The sequence below is a fragment of the Chamaea fasciata genome, unplaced genomic scaffold, assembly GCF_029207755.1.
Source record: "Chamaea fasciata isolate MVZ Bird 193981 ecotype frontalis unplaced genomic scaffold, bChaFas1.0.hap1 SCAF_258, whole genome shotgun sequence".
NCBI lineage: Eukaryota > Metazoa > Chordata > Aves > Passeriformes > Sylviidae > Chamaea > Chamaea fasciata.
The window spans coordinates 33,529-52,162 of NW_027094343.1; the positions used below are offsets into that span (position 1 = coordinate 33,529).

General features: G+C 64.6%; 2 protein-coding genes across 2 annotated transcripts; one reads left to right on the forward strand and one right to left on the reverse strand.

The window, feature by feature from the left end:
• Window positions 1-1,322: 1,322 nt before the first annotated feature.
• On the forward strand, window positions 1,323-6,839 carry LOC136305060 (forkhead box protein P3-like). The gene is given in 15 exon segments (XM_066208464.1): window positions 1,323-1,342; window positions 2,852-2,933; window positions 3,033-3,123; window positions 3,221-3,299; window positions 3,301-3,333; window positions 3,419-3,494; window positions 3,773-3,796; window positions 3,798-3,842; window positions 3,955-3,996; window positions 3,998-4,045; window positions 4,047-4,095; window positions 4,166-4,230; window positions 5,435-5,536; window positions 6,504-6,625; window positions 6,708-6,839. Coding segments are annotated over 15 exon segments (918 nt in total). The 3' UTR covers window positions 6,748-6,839.
• CCDC22 (coiled-coil domain containing 22) lies at window positions 6,823-18,214 on the reverse strand. Its single transcript, XM_066208465.1, is given in 19 exon segments — window positions 6,823-7,567; window positions 7,905-7,975; window positions 8,112-8,171; window positions 8,663-8,758; window positions 9,020-9,127; window positions 9,993-10,094; window positions 11,100-11,216; window positions 12,029-12,148; window positions 12,225-12,329; window positions 12,753-12,824; window positions 13,419-13,478; window positions 13,480-13,533; window positions 13,535-13,627; window positions 14,284-14,453; window positions 14,881-14,947; window positions 15,034-15,142; window positions 15,251-15,381; window positions 15,571-15,748; window positions 18,083-18,214. Coding segments are annotated over 19 exon segments (1,881 nt in total). The 5' UTR covers window positions 18,133-18,214; the 3' UTR covers window positions 6,823-7,449.
• Window positions 18,215-18,634: the final 420 nt, after the last annotated feature.

Genomic DNA, 18,634 nt, shown 5'->3' on the forward strand with positions numbered 1-18,634 from the left:
AGACGGATTTTAAGGGATTTGAGGCCATTTATCAGCTTTTTGGAGGTGTTAAAGCTGCTTTTTTTTTTTCCGACAGCGACATTTTGGGGCATTTTGGGGGGATGGGACGTTGTGGGGGGGGGGGGGAGGACAGAATCCTGCAGTTTATGGGACCCCAAAATGTTCAAGGAGTCGATTTTGGGGAGGGGTTTCTGCCTGGCTGATTTAGGGGTATCTCTGCCCAGCAATTCCGGGGTGTTTTACCGAAATTTTTAGGGCGTTTTACTGAATTTTTTGGGGCGTTTCACTGAATTTTTGGGGCATCTCTGTCCGGCCATTTTGAGGGGTCTCCGCCCAGTTTATTCGAAGACTTTTTTTTCCTCGTTTTTCTCGTCTCAGGCCCGGTCGATTGGGGGCATTTCTGTCTGGCCGTTTTCGGGGTGAACCTCTTGCTTTTCAGGGTGTTTTTACCCGGCTGCTTTGTGGCGTTTTTCCTTCATTTTGGGGACTCTGTTCAGACATTTTGGGATTTTGCTGCCTCACACATCTGGGACGTCTCTCCGCATTTTGATTTACCTCTTCGCGACCATTTTTCGGGTGTTTTGGGGGCGCTCTGCCTCATTTTAGGGTGCCCTTGACCATTTTTAGGCATTTTGCCTCATTTTGGGATGTCTCTGGCCATTTTTTTGGGGCGTCTGCGCAGCTGTTTTGGGATTTTCCTCCTCCTTTTGGGATGTCTCTACCTGGGCATTCGGGACGTTTCTGCTCTGTCATTTTGGGGCGTTTCTTGGGATTTCGGAGCATCTCTGGCTCATCATTTGGGGACATTTCTCTGTATTTCGGGGTATCCCTGCCCAGCCAATTCGGGCGTCACCGTTTTGGGGCATTTCTGCACGTTTTGAGGAGTTTCTCCCCGATTCTTTCGGGGTGTCTCTGCCCAGCAGTTTTGAGGCTTTTCCCAATTTCTCTGGCCGCTTCGGGGTGTTTCTTTTAGGAGCATTTCCCTGAGTTTTGGGGTGTCTTTGCCTTGATGGCTTTGGGGCGTCTCCACCCTCCCGGTTTGCGCCATTTCTTCGCCTTTTGAGCCGCTTTATCCCGCACGTTCCGGGCCATTTCTCTGCCCTTTTTGGGCCATTTCTCTGCCCTTTTTGGGCCATTTCTCTGCCCTTTTTGGGCCATTTCTCTGCCCTTTTTGGGCCATTTCTCTGCCCTTTTTGGGGTGTCTTAGGGCACCTGTTTGGGTCTGGGGGGGCCCACCCCGGCCCCCCGCCCCCGCCGTGACTCAGGGCTGTGGTTTCCCGTCTATAAATGGGAGGTGGAAGTGCCCGGTGTCGCCCAGAGCCATGGCGGGCGCCCGGGACTCGTGAGCTGGGGGGGCACTGGGAGCAACTGGGAGGCACTGGGAGCAACTGGGAGGACGCTGGAGGGCACTGGCGTGGTGCTGGATGGGACTGGGAGGGCTCTGGAGTGACTGGAGAGGACTGGGAGGGAGACTGGGAGCGGTGGGAGGCACTGGGTGGGGACTGGGATGGACTGGGAAGGGTCAAGGAGGGACTGGAGGGGACTGGGATGGACTGGGAAGGGGCTGGAGGGGACTGGGATGGACTGGGAAGGGTCAGGAGGGGACTGGGATGGGAAAACGGGAAGGCTGGGAGGGTTTTGGGTGGGACTGGGATGGAGCGGATGGCGCTGGAGGACTGGGGCTGCGGCTTACTGGAAACTACTGGGGGAAACTGGGAAGGAGCGGGAGGGTAACAAGGATGGATTGGGGTGGGCTGGGAATATACTGGGATGGACTGGGAAGATGCTGGGAGGGACTGGGAGGGATTGGAGCCTGCAGGGAGAGGCTGGAGGGGTGCTGGGAAGGACTGGGAGGGATTGCGGCGTACTGGGGATACTGGAAAAGACTGGGGGGAAATTGGAAATGACTCGGTGCTTACAGGGAGGGCTTGGGATGACAATGGGAGGGACTGGGATAAACTGGGATGGACTGGGATGGACTGGGAGGGACTGGGATGAACTGAAGGGACTGGGATGGACTGGGATAAACTGGGATGGACTGGGAGGTACTGGGATGGACTGGGATGAACTGGAGGGACTGGGATAAACTGGGAGGTACTGGGATGGACTGGGATGAACTGGGCGGGACTGGGATAAACTGGGAGGTACTGGGATGGACTGGGATGAACTGGGATGGACTGGGATGGACTGGGAGGTACTGGGATGGACTGGGATGAACTGGGAGGGACTGGGATGGACTGGGATGGACTGGGAGGTACTGGGATGGACTGGGATGAACTGGGAGGGACTGGGATGGACTGGGATGAACTGGGATGGACTGGGATGAACTGGGAGGGACTGGGATGGACTGGGATGAACTGGGATGGACTGGGATGGACTGGGAGGTACTGGGATGGACTGGGATGAACTGGGAGGGACTGGGATAAGCTGGGAGGGACTGGGATGAACTGGGATGGACTGGGATAAACTGGGATGGACTGGGATGGACTGGGAGGTACTGGGATGAACTGGGAGGGATTGGGATGGACTGGGATGAACTGGGATGAACTGGGATGGACTGGGAGCTCAACAGGGTGATGGTGGATGGGACGAGGAGCACCAGTGGAAGATGGGAGCGTGCTCACCCCATACTGGGGGCACTGGGATGTACTGGGAGGGGGGTGCCCCGCTGTGTCCCCCCCCCACCCCAGCCCGCGCGGGTTCCGGGACTGGCGGTGACGCAGGACCCGCGAGGGGACACGTGTGCAGGCCTGGCACACGCGTGTGTCACACGCTCGGGGTGGGGGCGGCGGGGGGGGCAGAGGGAGGGTCGGGGGGGGGGTCTCACCCCTTCCCCTCCCCCCCTCCCCAGGCAGCGCCGCCCCCCCCGCAGCCCCCAGGAGCGACCCACGGTGCTGACCCGCGCGGACGGGGCGGGCCCCCGGCGCACTCAGGTGGGGGACAGAGCCCGGGACCCCGATTTGGGGGGGCTTGGGGTGTGCTTTAGGATGGGGGGGGGGTTCACCGCTTGTCCCCCCCGCTCAAACACACAGGTGTCACCCGAGGGGGGGTCGTGCCCCCCCCTCCTGCAGGTGCAGCACCCCGGGGTGTTGGTGATGAGAACTCGGCTGCCCCCGGCGCACGGTGAGACCCCCCCCCCCACTTCCCTTTCACCTTTTCGGGGGGGTTTCCTTCCTTTTGGGACCCTCCCCCAAAAAAAAAACCAAAACAACTCCTGCAGGTCTCCCCGGTTTTGAATGGGGGCCCAAAGACCCCCCCGGCCGTGATAGAGACCCCTCCCCTGCCCCCGGCGGCAGCGACCCCGCCCCCCCCCGGCGCTGCACAGGCCCCCAGGTGAGTGGGGGGTCTTGGGGGGGGGATTGGGGGGGATCCCAAACCTCCATCCTCACCCCCCCACCCCCCAAAAATCGCCCCCCAGGCCCCCCCGCCGCGAGCCAGGGGAGGTGGCTCAGTGCCTGCGGCAGCTGGAGAGGATCCAGGAGCTGGAGCAGCAGGTGAGGGGACCCCCAAAACCCCTCCCTGACACCCCCCAATTCCTGACCCGCCCACCCCACAAGTGTCCTGGGACCCCCAAATGTCCTGGGACTCCCCCCCCCCCCCAAAAAAAAAAACCCCCAACAAACCTCCTCCCCCAAACCTGTGCCACTCCTGATCGGAGACCCCCCCCCAAACCACATCCTCCCTGTGCCCCCCCAAAACCTGTGTATCCCCCAACCCCGCGACCCCCCAAACCCGGCGTGTGACCCCCCAAACCTGTCCCCCCCCCCCACAGCTGGCCCGGGAGCGGCACCGCCTGGGGGCTGTTACAGGCTCAGCTCCTCCGGAGGGGCCCCCCCTGCACGGTAAGAGGGGGGGGGAAACGCACCCCAAAACGGGGGTCAGGGGGGTTGGGACCCCCCCCCATAGCAGTGCCAGCCCCTCACCTGTGTGCCCCACCCCCCCTCCTCCCTCCAGGGCCCCCCCGGGAAGGGCCAGGCTGGCCTCCCCCCGCTTTGGGGGTGCTGCAGCCACCCCCGAGGCGGAGGGGGACCCCGAGATGATGCTGCCCCCGCCCCCCCCCGGGGCACCCCTGGGAGCGTGGGGGGCTCTACCCAGGTGAGTGCCGGGTTTGGGGGGGTGTGGGGGTGTCCCCCCTAAATAACCATGGCCCCCCCTCCCCCCCCAGATTTGGAGTATTACCGGCTCAGCACCGCACGGCCCCCCTACACCTACGCCACGCTCATCCGCTGGGTCAGTGCCCCCCCCGAACCCCCCCGGGGTCCCCAAATATCCCCCCCGAATGTCCCTGACACCCCCAAACCCCCCCGGGGTCCCCAAATCCTCCCCAATGTCCCTGACACCCCCAAACCCCCCCCTGGGGTCCCCAAATCCCCCCCCAATGTCCCTGACACCCCCCAAACCCCCCCTGGGGTCCCCAAATCCCCCCCCAATGTCTCTGACACCCCCTGAACCCCCCCGGGGTCCCCAAATCCCCCCCCAATGTCCCTGACACCCCCCAACCCCCCCAGGGGTCCCCAAAATCCCCCCCCAATGTCCCTGACACCCCCAACCCCCCCCGGGGTCCCCAAATCCCCCCCCAATGTCCCTGACACCCCCAACCCCCCCCGGGGTCCCCAAATCCCCCCCCAATGTCCCTGACACCCCCAACCCCCCCCGGGGTCCCCAAATCCCCCCCCCTCCCCAATGTCCCTGACACCCCCCAACCCCCCCCTGGGGTCCCCAAATCCTCCCCAATGTCCCTGACACCCCCAACCCCCCCCGGGGGTCCCCAAATCCCCCCCCTCCCCAATGTCCCTGACACCCCCCAAACCCCCCCGGGGGTCCCCAAATCCCCCCCCAGTGTCCCCAAATCCTCCCCCGCCCCAGCTCTCCCCTCGAGGAATTGTCCCCCCCCCCAAATTCCCCCATTCTGGAGCCTCCCCATGTCCCCCCCAAAGTCTCCCCAGAGCCCACCCTGTGCTCCCCGCAGGTCACCTCACAATGTCCCCACACCTGCCGTGTCCCCTCCAATGTCCCAAACGTGTCCTTGCGCCCTGGATCCTCCCCAGAGCCCTCCACAAAGTGTCCCCACGGGCCAAAAGTTTGTCCCCAACCCTCTCCTGGCCCCCCCAGTGTCACCTGTGTCACCTGTGTCACCTGATGCCTCAAATGTCACCTGTGTCACCTGTCACCTCATGCCCCAAATGTCACCTGTGTCACCTCATGCCCCCCCAATGTCCCCAATGTCACCTGCATCACCTCATGCCCCCCCCCAATGTCCCCAATGTCCCCCCGTGTCCCCACATGCCCCCACCCCCAAATGTCCCCTGTATCCCCCCCACAATGTCCCCATGTCCCCAGTGTCCTCAAAGTCCCCAATGTCCTCCCAATGTCCCCGATGTCCTCCCTGTCCCCAATGTCCCCAAATGTCCCCGCACGCCCCCGCCCCCCCCAGGCCATCCTGGAGTCCCCGCAGCGGCAGCGCCCCCTGGCGGAGATTTACCACTGGTTCAGCCGCAGGTTCGGCTTCTTCCGGCACAACACCCGCACCTGGAAGGTGGGGACCCCCCCGGGACCCCCGAAAAACAACCCCGGGACCCACCAAACATAGCCTGGGGACCCCCAAACAATCCCCTCGGGACCCCAAAACACACCCTGGGACCCATCAAACACAGCCCGGGAGCCCCCTGGGACCCCAAAAACATCCCCCCCTGGGACCCCAAACACAACCCGGGACCCCAAAACAAGCCTGGGAGCGCAAACACACCCTGGAACCCCCAAAAAACAACCCCAGGAACACCCGGGACCCTGAAACAACCCCTCAGGGACCCCAAACACACCTTGGGACCCCCGAAAACCAGCCCTAGGACCCCAAAAACACCCTGGGACCCACCAAATACAGCCCAGAAACCCCCTGGGACCCCGAAACACAGCCCGGGACCCACCTGGGGACCCTGAAACGACCCCCTCGGGACCTCAAACACACCCCGGGACCCCAAACACACCCTGGAAACCCTCCCAGGACCCCAAAACAGCACCCCCAGGACCCCCAACAGTCCCCCAGAACCCCCAAACATCCCTGGCATCTCCCACACCCCAAAAGCTGCCCCGGGATCCCCCCCAGGACCCCCAAACATCCCCGAGACTTCCACTAACTCCTGGGACACCTCCAACCCCCCCCCCCGCACCCCCATTCTGGGGGGGAGTCCCCCCACTCTCCATCACCCCCACTGGGGACACCCCAACCCCTCCCAGCACCCCAAAATGTTACCACTCCAGCGGCGGGACCCCCAAACCTGCCCTCTGGGACCCCAATTCCATCCCAGACACCCCCCCCCCCACAAATCGAGGGGGGACACCCCAAATTCTCCCAGCATCTCAGAGACCCCAAACACCCTCCAAACCCCTAAACCCTCCTCAAAGCCCCCCAAAATCCCTCAGGGAACGTGGGGGGTGTTATCCAGCCCCCCCAATTCCGGGGTCCCGCTCTGATTTTGGGGTGTGTCCCCCCTCCCTCTCCCCAGAACGCCGTGCGCCACAACCTGAGCCTGCACAAGTGTTTTGTGCGGGTGGAGGCCGCTCGTGGCGCCGTCTGGACCGTGGACGAGGCCGAATTCCGGCGCAAACGGGGTCAGCGCTACCCCAGGTACCCCAAAAACCCGAGGGGTGTATAAACCCCCCCCCAAAACCACCCCGATAACCCCGGGATGCTCCTCTGACCCCCACAGGGATTGTGACCTCAAGTACTTTATGTCCCCCCGGAGCTGAGAGAGAGGAGGGGGGGGGGGACACCCCAAAACCGACCCCGAAAGCTCCCAGGAGGAGGAACACGACACCCCCAGAAAGTGCTGCGCCGGGATTTATTGAAACCATAAAGGAACTGTTCTGCCCTCTCCGCTGTGGGTGGATTTTGGGGGGGCTACACGGGGCACCCCCACACCAGGGCCATCCCCTCCGGGGGGTTTTGGGGTGCGGATCCCCCCCGGTTTTGGGGGTGTGGAGTTCCCCCGGTTTTGGGGTGCAGATGCCTCTGGGTTTTGGGGGGGCTTTGGGGTGCGGATCCCCCCACGATTTGGGGGGTTTTGGGGTGCAGATTTCTCCCGGTTTTGGGGTGCAGATGCCCCCCCCGATTTTTGGGGTTTTGGGGTGCAGATCCCCCCCGATTATTGGGGGTTTTGTGGTGCAGATCCCCCCCCAATTTTTGGGAGTTTTGGGGTGCAGATGCCCCCCTGGTTCTGGGGGTTTTGGGGTGCAGATCCCCCGCGGGTTTTTTGGGGGTTTTGGGGTGAGGATCTCCCCCGATTCTGGGGAGTGGATCCCCTCCGGTTTGGGGGGGGTTTGGGGTACAGATTTCCCCCAGTTTTGGGGTGATGATCCCCCCCTGTTTTTGGGGGTTTTTGAGGTGTGGATCCCCCCGATTTTGGCGTTTTGGGGTGCAGATTTCCCCCGGGTTTGGGGGGTTTTTGGGGGTCAGGCGTGGCGGGCACGAGCCGCCAGCAGCGCGTTCTCCTCCCGTAGCGCCCGGCAGTCGCTGAGGATCCGCTCCAGGCTGGCCGGGAGCTTGGCACTGGTCTCCCCCTCGATCTGGGGGGGGGCAAAATGAGGGAGGGGAAATGGGGAGGGGGAAGTTGTGGGTAAAAATGGGGAGGGGGAAATGTGGGGTGAAAATGGGGAGGGGGAAAATGTGGGGTGAAAATGGGGAGGGGAAAATGTGGGGTAAAAAATTGGGGGGACAATGGGAGGGTAAAAACGAGGGGTGAAAAATAGGTGAGGGGGGGTAAAAAGCAGGAGCAAAGCAGCGGGGAGGGGCACAAAAAAGGAGATGTCAGAGGTCAACACCCCAATAGATTTTTGGGGGGGCCCCCAGAGGCACCAGAAATCCATAAAACCCCCTCCCCAAACCAAGCCCCCCAAACCCTCACCTGCTCCTCAGGTCCCTGATCTCCCTCTGGATGGTCCCCGTGTCCTCGATGGTCCGGATCAGCTGGGCACAGTTCTTGGGGGGGGGGACACAAAAAGGTTTATAGGGACACCCCCCCCCCCCTAAATTCCAGTGCCCCCCTTTTCCCCCAGTGCCCCACCCAGTTCCACCTGGAGCCCCCCGGGACCCCCCCAGCCCCCCCGTTAGTTACCTCGTGGAGAGCTGCCAGGTACTTGTAGGCTTTTCTCACCACCTCATCGCGCTTGGCGTCCTGGGGAGAGGGACAGGTCGGGGGGGCACGGGGACACTTTGGGGGGGCACATGTGACACTTTGGGGGGGCACAGTTTAGGGGAGCAAAGGGAAAATTTGGGGGGGGGCACAGTTTGGACAGAATGTGGGGCACATCTGACAGTTTGGGGGGACACGGGGACATTTTGAGGGGGCAGTTTAGGGGTCACAGAGACATTTTGGGGGGCACATGGGACACTTTGGGGGGGTCACAGAGACATTTTGGGGGGGCAAAAGTGACACTTTGGGGGGGGTCACAGGGACATTTTAGGGGGGGCACAGTTTAGGGGTCACAGGGACACTTTGAGGGAGCACATGTGACAATCTGGGGGGCCACAGCGCCTCATCCCTTTGGGGCCATCCCACACAGGGGATGCCACTGAATTCACCTCTCCGCCCCCATCCCCAAAATCCCAGCCTGACCCCCCCCACTCACATTTTGGGGGTCCCCAGACCCCGAGGTGCCCCCCCACCTTGAAGAGCAGCTCGTCGGTGACACTGAAGGTCCTCTCCAGTTTCCCCACCAGGGCGTTGATCTCCTTCTGCAGCGCCCGCGTGTCCTCCAGGATCTGGGGATCGGGGGGTCCCCGGGGGGTGTCAGGCCTGAGAAAGGGGGGGGGGGGGACACACACGACCCCCCCAAAAAACCCTCCCTCGGTTTTGGGGTGCCCACAACCTCAAATAGGACCAAACAACCCAAACTCCCTTTAAGCTGCATGAGGGATCCCAAAACTTTCTCCCACAAGAGTTGGAGCCCCCCAAATTCCTGGAATCCCCCCAAAAAACGCTAGAACCCCCCCCAAAAATCCCTTCCCCCCCAAGCCCCCCACCTTCCCGATCTCCTCCTTCTGCTTGCGGATGTTGCCCACGATCTCCAGGATGCGTTGGGTGTAAACGGCGCGGGACACGTCGCGGGGCAGCGCCTCCAGCTCGGCCACCTGCGGGTCCGGGGTGGGGGTCAGCAGGGGACCCCCATAAACCTCCCCAAAAACCTCCCCGAGTCCCCCCAAAACCCCCCTGAGCCCACTGAACACTCCAAAACACCCCTCAAAACTTCCCCGAGCTCCCCCCAAGCCTCCCAACTCTCCACGGCACCTCAAAACTCCTCCACAAAACCTTCCTGAGCCCCCCAAACTTCCTTGGGCACCCCAGACCCCCCCGGAGCCCCCCAAACTCCCCTGGGCACTCCAAAACCCCCCCACAACCCCCCTGAGCCCCCCCAAAACACCTCAAGACCCCGCCCAGTGACCCCAGTGACTCCCAAACTCCCCTGAGCCCCCCAAACACCTCAAGGGCCCCCCCAGTGCCCCCCAAATTCCCCTGAGCCCCCCCAAACACCTTAAGGGCCCCCCCAGTGACCCTCTAAACCCCCCCAGTGCCCCCTGAGCCCCCCCAAAAACACCTCAAGCCCCCCCCAGTGACCCCCAGGACCCCCCAATGACCCTCCAAACCCTTCCAGTGCCCCCAGTGCCCCCCAAATTCCCAAGCCCCTCCAAACACCTCAAGACCCCCCCCAGAACTCCCCCCAAAAATACCTCAAGGCCCCCTTCAGTGCCCCCCAAATTCCCCTGAGCCCCCCAAACACCTCAAGGGCCCCCCCAGTGTCCCCCAAAAACACCTCAGGCCCCCCCGTGCCCCCCCAAACACCTCAAGGCCCCTCCCCCCGTGCCCCCTGAGCCCCCAAACACCTCAAGGGCCCCCCCCAGTGTCCCCCAAACACCTCAAGGCCCTCCCCCCCGTGCCCCCTGAGCCCCCCAAACACCTCAGGGCCCCCCCCGTGCCCCCCCAGTGCCCCCGCCCCACCAGCTGGGCGTGCAGGGTCTCTTTCCTGCGCGCCTCCTCGGCGGCCGCGCGGCTGCGCTGGAGCAGCGCCCGCGTCTCCGCCAGGCGCCGCGACGACTCCCGCTGCGGGGGGAGGGACACACACACGGGGGGGGTCCCCAAAGTCACCCCCGCTCCTGGGGGGACAGGGAACCCCCAAACCCGACCAGGAGGAGGAACTGGAGGATCCCCCCAGAATCCCCAGCAGGGTCTCAAAACCATCAGGAAAGGGGAGCCCGAAACAAGACGAGGAAAAGATTTTGGGGGGGGGACCAGGGATCCCAAAATTTCCTGGGAAGAGACTCCAGGACATCAAGGAACCCCTAAAATCTACCAAGGGGAGCTGGGGACCCCCAAAAGCCACAGGAAATGCACTGGAGGAAGCCCACCTTTGGGGAAAACCGGGCACCCCAAAGCTGCTGAGACCTCAGGGGCTCGCAGGGATCCCCGAATCTACGTGGGGGGGACATGGGGACCCCCAAACCCGTGGGGTGCCGTCCCTGGGAACCCCCAAACCTTATTTTGGGGACTCTGGGCACCCCAAACTCACTATGAAGGGATCTCAGAGGCCCCAGAGAACCCCAAAACCAAGCAGGGAGGGACCCGGGGAACCCCAAATCCACTGGGGAAGGAACCCCGGGGACCCCAAAACCTACCTAGGGACCCCAAATCCACCAGGGAAGAACCCGAGACCCCCCCAAACCCGAAGTGAAGGAACCCCACAACCTCCATTTGAGAACATGGGCACCCCAAAGCCACTGGAAAAGCAATTCCAGACCCCCTGAGACCCCAAAACCCATCAGGGAGGGACCTGGGGACCCCCAATCTCATGGGGAAAGAACCCCAAAACCTACCTGGGGACCCCAAATCCACCAGGGAAGAACCCCACAACCCCCATTTTGAGCACGTGGGCACCCCAAACCTGCTGGGAAGGGCAACTGCAGACCCCCAGGGACCCCAAAACCCATCAGGGAAGGACCTGGGGACCCCCAAACGTTCTCCAGGGACCCCTGAATCCACCCAAGACCCCCCAAACTCACAACAAAGGAAGCCCACAGCCGGGGGGAAGGACCCCAGCCCCGCCGGTACCTGTGCGGAGTCGCGCAGGGCGCGGAGCTGCCGGTACTGGGCCAGGAGGGGCCCGCGGTGCCGCTCCCACTGCGCGGCCAGGCTGACGATGCGGCGGCTGCTGGACTCCACCACCAGCTGCGGGCAGGGCCAGGGGGCCCGAAACGCTGAGACCCCCGGACCGAGACCCCCGGACTGAGACCCCCGAGTGCTGGGACCCCCGGACCGAGACCCCCGGACTGAGACCCCCGAGTGCTGGGACCCCCGGACCGAGACCCCCGAGTGCTGAGACCCCCAGACCGAGACCCCTGAGTGCTGAGACCCCCGGACTGAGACCCCAAAACGCTGAGACCCCCGGACTGAGACCCCCGAGTGCTGGGACCCCCGGACCGAGACCCCCGAGTGCTGAGACCCCCAGACTGAGACCCCCCGAGTGCTGGGACCCCCGGACTGAGACCCCAGAGTGCTGAGACCCCCGGACCGAGACCCCCGAGTGCTGGGACCCCCAGACCGAGACCCCTGAGTGCTGAGACCCCCGGACTGAGACCCCAAAACGCTGAGACCCCCGGACTGAGACCCCCCGAGTGCTGGACCGAGACCCCCGAGTGCTGGGACCCCCAGAGTGCTGGGACCCCCCAGAGTGCTGGGACCCCCAAGTGCTGGGACCCCCGGACCGAGACCCCAGAGTGCTGAGACCCCCAGAGTGCTGAGACCCCCAGACTGAGACCCCAAAACGCTGAGACCCCCGGACCGAGACCCCCAAGTGCTGGGACCCCCAGAGTGCTGGGACCCCCGGACCAAGACCCCCAGAACTGCTGAGACCCCCGGACTGAGACCCCAAAACGCTGAGACCCCCGGACTGAGACCCCCGAGTGCTGGGACCCCCAAACTCCCCCCAGAGCCCCCCAAACACCTGCTGGGACCCCCCAAACTCCCCCGCAGCCCCTCACCTGCAGCTTGGCCATGTTGTTCTGAGCATCCGGGAGCAGCTCCAGCGCCCTGGCCTTGACCCTCAGCGCGTCCTCGCGGCCCCCCAGAGCCCCCCGGCCCTGCCGCACCTCGGCCTCCACCTGGGGACGGTGGGGGGGTCATCAGGGCCCCCCAAACCCCCCCAGAGCCCCCCCCCGAGCCCCCCGGAGCGCCCACCTGCGTGAGGCTGAGCTGGGCCGCCCGGATCTCCCCCCGGCACCCCTCGACTTCGGCCTCCAGCCGGGCCAGGGTCTCCTCCAGCGCGGCCTCCTCGCCCGGCCCCTGGGGGGACACACGGCCGGGGGGCCAGAGTGACCACTCAGAGCCACGGGGGGGCCAGAGTGACCACTCAGAGCAATCACTGGGGCCAGAGTGACCATTCAGCCACCAGTGAGGTTTGGGAGTGACCACTCAGAGCCATCAGGGGGGGTCTGGAGTGACCACTCAGTCATGGATGGGGTTTGGAGTGACCACTCATGGCTCTGAATGGGGCCTGGAGTGACCACTCAGCCATGAGTGAGCTCCAAAGTGACCACTCAGAGCCATCAGTGGGGTCTGGAGTGACCACTCAGAACTATGAATGGGGCCTGGAGTGACCACTCAGAGCCACGGGTGGGGCCCAGAGTGACCACTCAGCCATGAGTGGGGCCTGGAGTGACCACTCGGCCATGAGTGGGGCCTGGAGTGACCGGGACCCCCTCTCACCTCCTCGGGGCCCCTGGGGGGCTGCAGGGTCTCGGCAGCCGCCTGCATCTGCTGCAGCAGCACCTGGGGGTCCTGGGGATGAGACCCCCCGAGCGGGTCAGAGCCTGGGGAGGGGCCAAACAGCCCCAGCCCCCCAAAACAGCCCCCAGCCCCCCAAAACACCCCCCAGCTCCCCAAAAAACCCCCAGACCCCCAAAACAGCCCCCAGCCCCCCAAAAAAAACCCCCAGACCCCCAAAACAGCCCCCAGCCCCCCCAAAAAACCACCAGACCCCCAAAACAACCCCAGACCCCCAAATCCAGCCCCCAGCCCCTCAAAACAACCCCCAGCCCCCCCAAAAAACCCCCTGACCCCCAAACCAGCCCCCAGCCCCCCCCAAAAAAACCCAGACCTCCAAATGCAGCCCCCAGCCCCCCCAAAAAAACCCCCAGACCCCCAAATCCAGCCCCCAGCCCCCCAAAAAAACCACCAGACCCCCAAATCCAATCCCCAGCCCCCCAAACCATCCCCCAGCCCCCCAAATCCAGCCCCCAGCCCCCTCAAAAAACCCCCAGACCCCCAAATTCAACCCCCAGCCCCCCCAAAAAAAACCCCAGCCCCCCAAATCCAGCCCCCAGCCCCCCAAAACACCCCCCAACCCTCCCCCCGCCACTGTAGCCCCCCAACCTGTTGGTGGGTCAGGTGCTGGGTGCGGGTGAAGCGGGAGCCCTTTGGCAGGGCCCCCCCCGGCCCCCCCGGCCCCAAACGCCTCCTGGAGCCAGGCAGGGTCCAGGGGGGGGCCCCGGGGAGGGTCCCTGGGGGTGGGGGGGACACGCCTGGCGCAGGGGCTCCAGCGCCCGGAGCCGCGCCCGGAGCCGCTTCCGCTCCAGGTATTCCTTGGGGGGGAGAAAAGGGGGGGGCAGAGCTGTAGGGAGCCCCCGAAAATATCAACAGCCCCCCCAGGGGATCCCCAAAACAGCCCCCAAAATATCCCAACAGCCCCCCCAAGGGATCCCCAGAAAATATCAACAGCCCACCCAGGGGAGCCCCAAAAAATATCAATAGCCCCCCCAGGGGATGCCCAAAACAGCCCCCAAAATATCCCAACAGCCCCCCCAGGAGATCCCCAAAAAATATCAACAGCCCCCACAGGGGATCCCCAAAAAATATCAATAGCCCCCCCAAGGGATTCCCAGAAAATATCAACAGCCCCCCCAGGGGTTCCCCAAAACAGCCCCCAAAATATCCCAATAGCCCCCCCAGGGATCCCCAAAAAATATCAACAGCCCACCCAGGTGATCCCCAAAAGTTCCCAACAGCCCCCCAAGGGAGCCCAAAAGAATATCAACAGCCCCCCCAGGGGATCCCCAAAAAACCCCAACAGCCCCCACCAGGCCATCCCCAAACCAGCCCCCAAAATCCCCAACGGCCCCCCCAAAACAACCCCCTCATACCCCAGAGGGGTCCCCTCCCTCAAACTCCTGGGAGTGAGAGAAAAGGGGGCCCAGAGACCCCCCTCCCCCCCCCCCCCAAAATCCTGGGGGGGTCTCACCTGGGGGGGCAGGCGGGAGGCCAGGCCGGGGCCGCCCCACTCGGCGTCCCAGTCGTGGCGGGCGCTCAGCTGGGCCGCGTGTGTCTCCAGCAGCGCCGGGGGGGTCTGCGAGGACAGGGGGGGCTGCGCCGGCACCGGGGGGGCGGCCCCCCCGAAATAATCCTGCAGTTCTGTGGGGGACAGCGGGGGCTGAGTAAAAACCCCCCCACGAAACTCTCCGACCCCCTCTGGAATTACCGTGGGGAAGCCCCAAAATCATCTCCCCCCCAAAAAAAATCTTGATAGCCCCCAAAATTATTCCTGAGCTCCCCTATAACTGCGGGGACCCCCAAAATCATCTCCCCCCACCTCCCAAAAATCTTGACGCCTCCCCAAAATTATTCCTGAATCCCCCTCTGGAACTACCGTGGGGACCCCCAAAATCATCATCACCCCCCCCCCAAAATCCTGCCACCCCCCTTGCTGTGGGGCACAGCGCTCCCGTACCCCCAAACCCTCAGGGTGACGCCCCCAAATTTCACACGGAGCTCCCCAAATTTGGGGCAACAATGATTCCCCCCCCCCCCCAACACCCCAAATCCCCCCCCCAGGTCTCACCTGGGGACCCCCCACTCTGGGGCAGGACCAGGGGACAGGTACTGAATGGCTGGAGGTGACTCGTGCCCTAAAAACCAATTAATTAACGGGTTAAATTGCTCCCCCAAATTAAGACGAGCTCAGGGGGTGTCAGCCCCCCTCCCCAAATTTCACCTGCAGGCGCTGCAGCCGGGGCGTGCGGCACACGGGGGGCACCCAGGGGGTCCCCAGCTGCTCGCGGATGCGGGCGCCGATGGCTCGGAGCAGCGCCCCCCGATTTCCCTGCGCAGGGGACAACGACGAACGGGGGGGGTCAGGACCCCTCAAAACGTCCTCCAGTGGGGGGGGGTCCCCAAAAATCCCCCCAGAGCCCCCCCAAAGGTCGGTACCGGGGGGCTCGGCGCCGCGCTCGCCCTCGTCCCGCGGCAGCTTCTCCACGAGGAAGAGGAGCAGGCGGCGGGTGTCGTGCTCGGAGCTGTACAGGAAGGTCTGGTAGCCCACGTCACCCCCAAATCCCAGCTCCTGCGGGGGGGCGAGCCGTTGGGGACACCCCCAAAATTATCGGGGGTCCCCACTTTGAGGATTTGGTGGGGTGACCACGAACCGCTGCTCCCGGGGTGGGGGGAAGAGCGGTGAAGTGGGGAGGGGGATACCCCCCTCTCATCGTTTTTGGGGTGTCTGGGGGGGGTTTTTTTTTTGGGGGGGGGGTACCTGGCAGGCGGCGGCCAGGTCGGAGGCGAGGCGGAAGCGGGCGGAGATGCCGGGGGGCAGCAGGGGGCTCAGGGGGGCGCCGAGCGCGGGGCGCACGGCGCGGAGGCAGCGCACGGCCGCCTCCACCACCAGCTCGGGGCTCAGGTCCCGCACGCTCTGCACCTCGGGGGGCACCGCCCTGGGGGGGACAGCACGGCCGTGGGGACCCCCAAACCCTGAGACCCCTCACTGCGGGGACCCCCAAACCCTGAGAGACCCTGAGAGACCCCTCACTGCGGGGACCCCCCAAACCCTGAGAGACCCTGAGAGACCCCTCACTGCGGGGGACCCCCAAACCCTGAGAGACCCCCTTACTGTGGGGACCCCCAAACCCTGAGAGACCCCTCACTGTGGGGACCCCCAAACCCTGAGAGACCCCTCACTGCGGGGACCCCCAAAACCCTGAGAGACCCCTCACTGCGGGGACCCCCAAACCCTGAGAGACCCCCTTACTGTGGGGACCCCCAAACCCTGAGAGACCCCCTTACTGTGGGGACCCCCAAAACCCTGAGAGACCCCTCACTGTGGGGACCCCCAAACCCTGAGAGACCCCTCACTGTGGGGACCCCCAAACCCTGAGAGACCCCTCACTGTGGGGACCCCCCAAACCCTGAGAGACCCCTCACTGCGGGGACCCCCAAACCCTGAGAGACCCCTCACTGTGGGGACCCCCCAAACCCTGAGAGACCCCTCACTGTGGGGACCCCCAATACCCTGAGAGACCCCTCACTGCGGGGACCCCCCAATACCCTGAGAGACCCCTCACTGTGGGGACCCCCAATACCCTGAGAGACCCCTCACTGTGGGGACCCCAAAACGCTGAAAGACCCCTCACTGTGGGGACCCCCAAACCCTGACAGACCCCTCACTGTGGGGACCCCCAAACCCTGAGAGACCCCTCACTGTGGGGACCCCCAAACCCTGAGAGACCCCTCACTGCGGGGACCCCCAAACCCTGAGAGACCCCTCACTGTGGGGCATGGCCGTGGGGACCCCCCAAACCCTGAGAGACCCCTCACTGCGGGGACCCCCCAAACCCTGAGAGACCCCCTTACTGTGGGGACCCCCAAACCCTGAGAGACCCCTCACTGCGGGGACCCCCAAACCCTGAGAGACCCCTCACTGCGGGGACCCCCCAAACCCTGAGAGACCCCTCACTGTGGGGACCCCCAAACCCTGAGCGACCCCTCACTGTGGGGACCCCCAAACGCTGAAAGACCCCTCACTGTGGGGACCCCCAAACCCTGAGAGACCCCTCACTGCGGGGACCCCCAAACCCTGAGAGACCCCTCACTGTGGGGACCCCCAAACGCTGAAAGACCCCTCACTGTGGGGACCCCCCAAACCCTGAGAGACCCCTCACTGTGGGGACCCCCAAACCCTGAGAGACCCCTCACTGTGGGGACCCCCAAACCCTGAGAGACCCCTCACTGTGGGGACCCCCAAACCCTGAGAGACCCCTCACTGTGGGGACCCCCCAAACCCTGAGAGACCCCTCACTGCGGGGACCCCCAAACCCTGAGAGACCCCTCACTGCGGGGACCCCCAAACCCTGAGAGACCCCTCACTGTGGGGACCCCCAAACCCTGAGAGACCCCTCACTGCGGGGACCCCCAAACCCTGAGAGACCCCTCACTGCGGGGACCCCCAAACCCTGAGAGACCCTGAGAGACCCCTCACTGCGGGGACCCCCAAACCCTGAGAGACCCCTCACTGCGGGGACCCCCAAACCCTGAGAGACCCCTCACTGTGGGGACCCCCAAACCCTGAGAGACCCCTCACTGTGGGGACCCCCAAACCCTGAGAGACCCCTCACTGTGGGGACCCCCAAACCCTGAGAGACCCCTCACTGTGGGGACCCCCAAACCCTGAGAGACCCCTCACTGTGGGGACCCCCAAACCCTGAGAGACCCCTCACTGCGGGGACCCCCAAACCCTGAAAGACCCCTCACTGTGGGGACCCCCAAACGCTGAAAGACCCCTCACTGTGGGGACCCCCAAACCCTGAGAGACCCCTCACTGCGGGGCTCAGCGCTCCCACACCCCAAACCTTTAGGGTGACCCCCCCCTCAAATAAGGGGTCACCCCCATCTTCAGTTTTCCCCCGGACTCCCAAAAACTGCTCGTGTCCCCCCCAAATTCCCCCCTCAGGGACTGCCCCGTGACCTTCCCCACGCCCCCCCCCCCCTCCTCAGGGACCCCCAAATATCCAGTCAGGCCCCACAGCTCGCTCAGGATGTTCCCCCAGGGACCCCCAACACCTCCCCAGGGACCCCCACCCAAACTCCTCGGGGTTCTCCCAGAGACCCCCCCAAACCTCCATGGGGGTGTCCCTCCGCCCTCTCACGCTCTCCCCCTCTCAGACTCCCCCAAATTCCTTAGGACCCCCCCCCCAGGGTCCCCCCGCCCTCCAGATCCCCCGTCCCGAACCCCGCACCTCGGGCGCCCCCCACCCAAATCCCGCCCCACTCACGTCCCCGCCTGGCGCAGGGAATGGATCAGGATCTTGTCCACCTCCTCCATGGTTGTGGGGGGGTCGGGGGGGTCCCCAAATCCTGCGGGAGGGGCGGGGGGGGGGGAACTTGGGGAGACCGGGGGGGCCCCGCACCCAGCGCGCGGCCGCCGCTCACGTGAGGGGAGGGGGAGGAGCGCCGCGCGCGGGGCACGATGGGAGTTGTAGGCGGCGGTGGAGGAGCCGCGGGGCGTGACGGGAGTTGGAGGCGGCGGCGTGTGGCGGGAATTTACTGGGGCGCGAAGGGCGGGAGAATAGCGGGCGGGGGGCGATGGAGGCCGTGAGGGGCGATTGGGGTCCATGAGGGGCGATCCGGGGTCCATGAGGGGCGATGGAGGCCGTGAGGGGCGATTGGGGTCCATGAGGGGCGATCCGGGGGTCCATGAGGGGCGATGGAGGCCGGGAGGGGCGATTGGGGTCCATGAGGGGCGATCCGGGGTCCATGAGGGGCGATGGAGGCCGGGAGGGGCGATTGGGGTCCATGAGGGGCGATCCGGGGTCCATGAGGGGCGA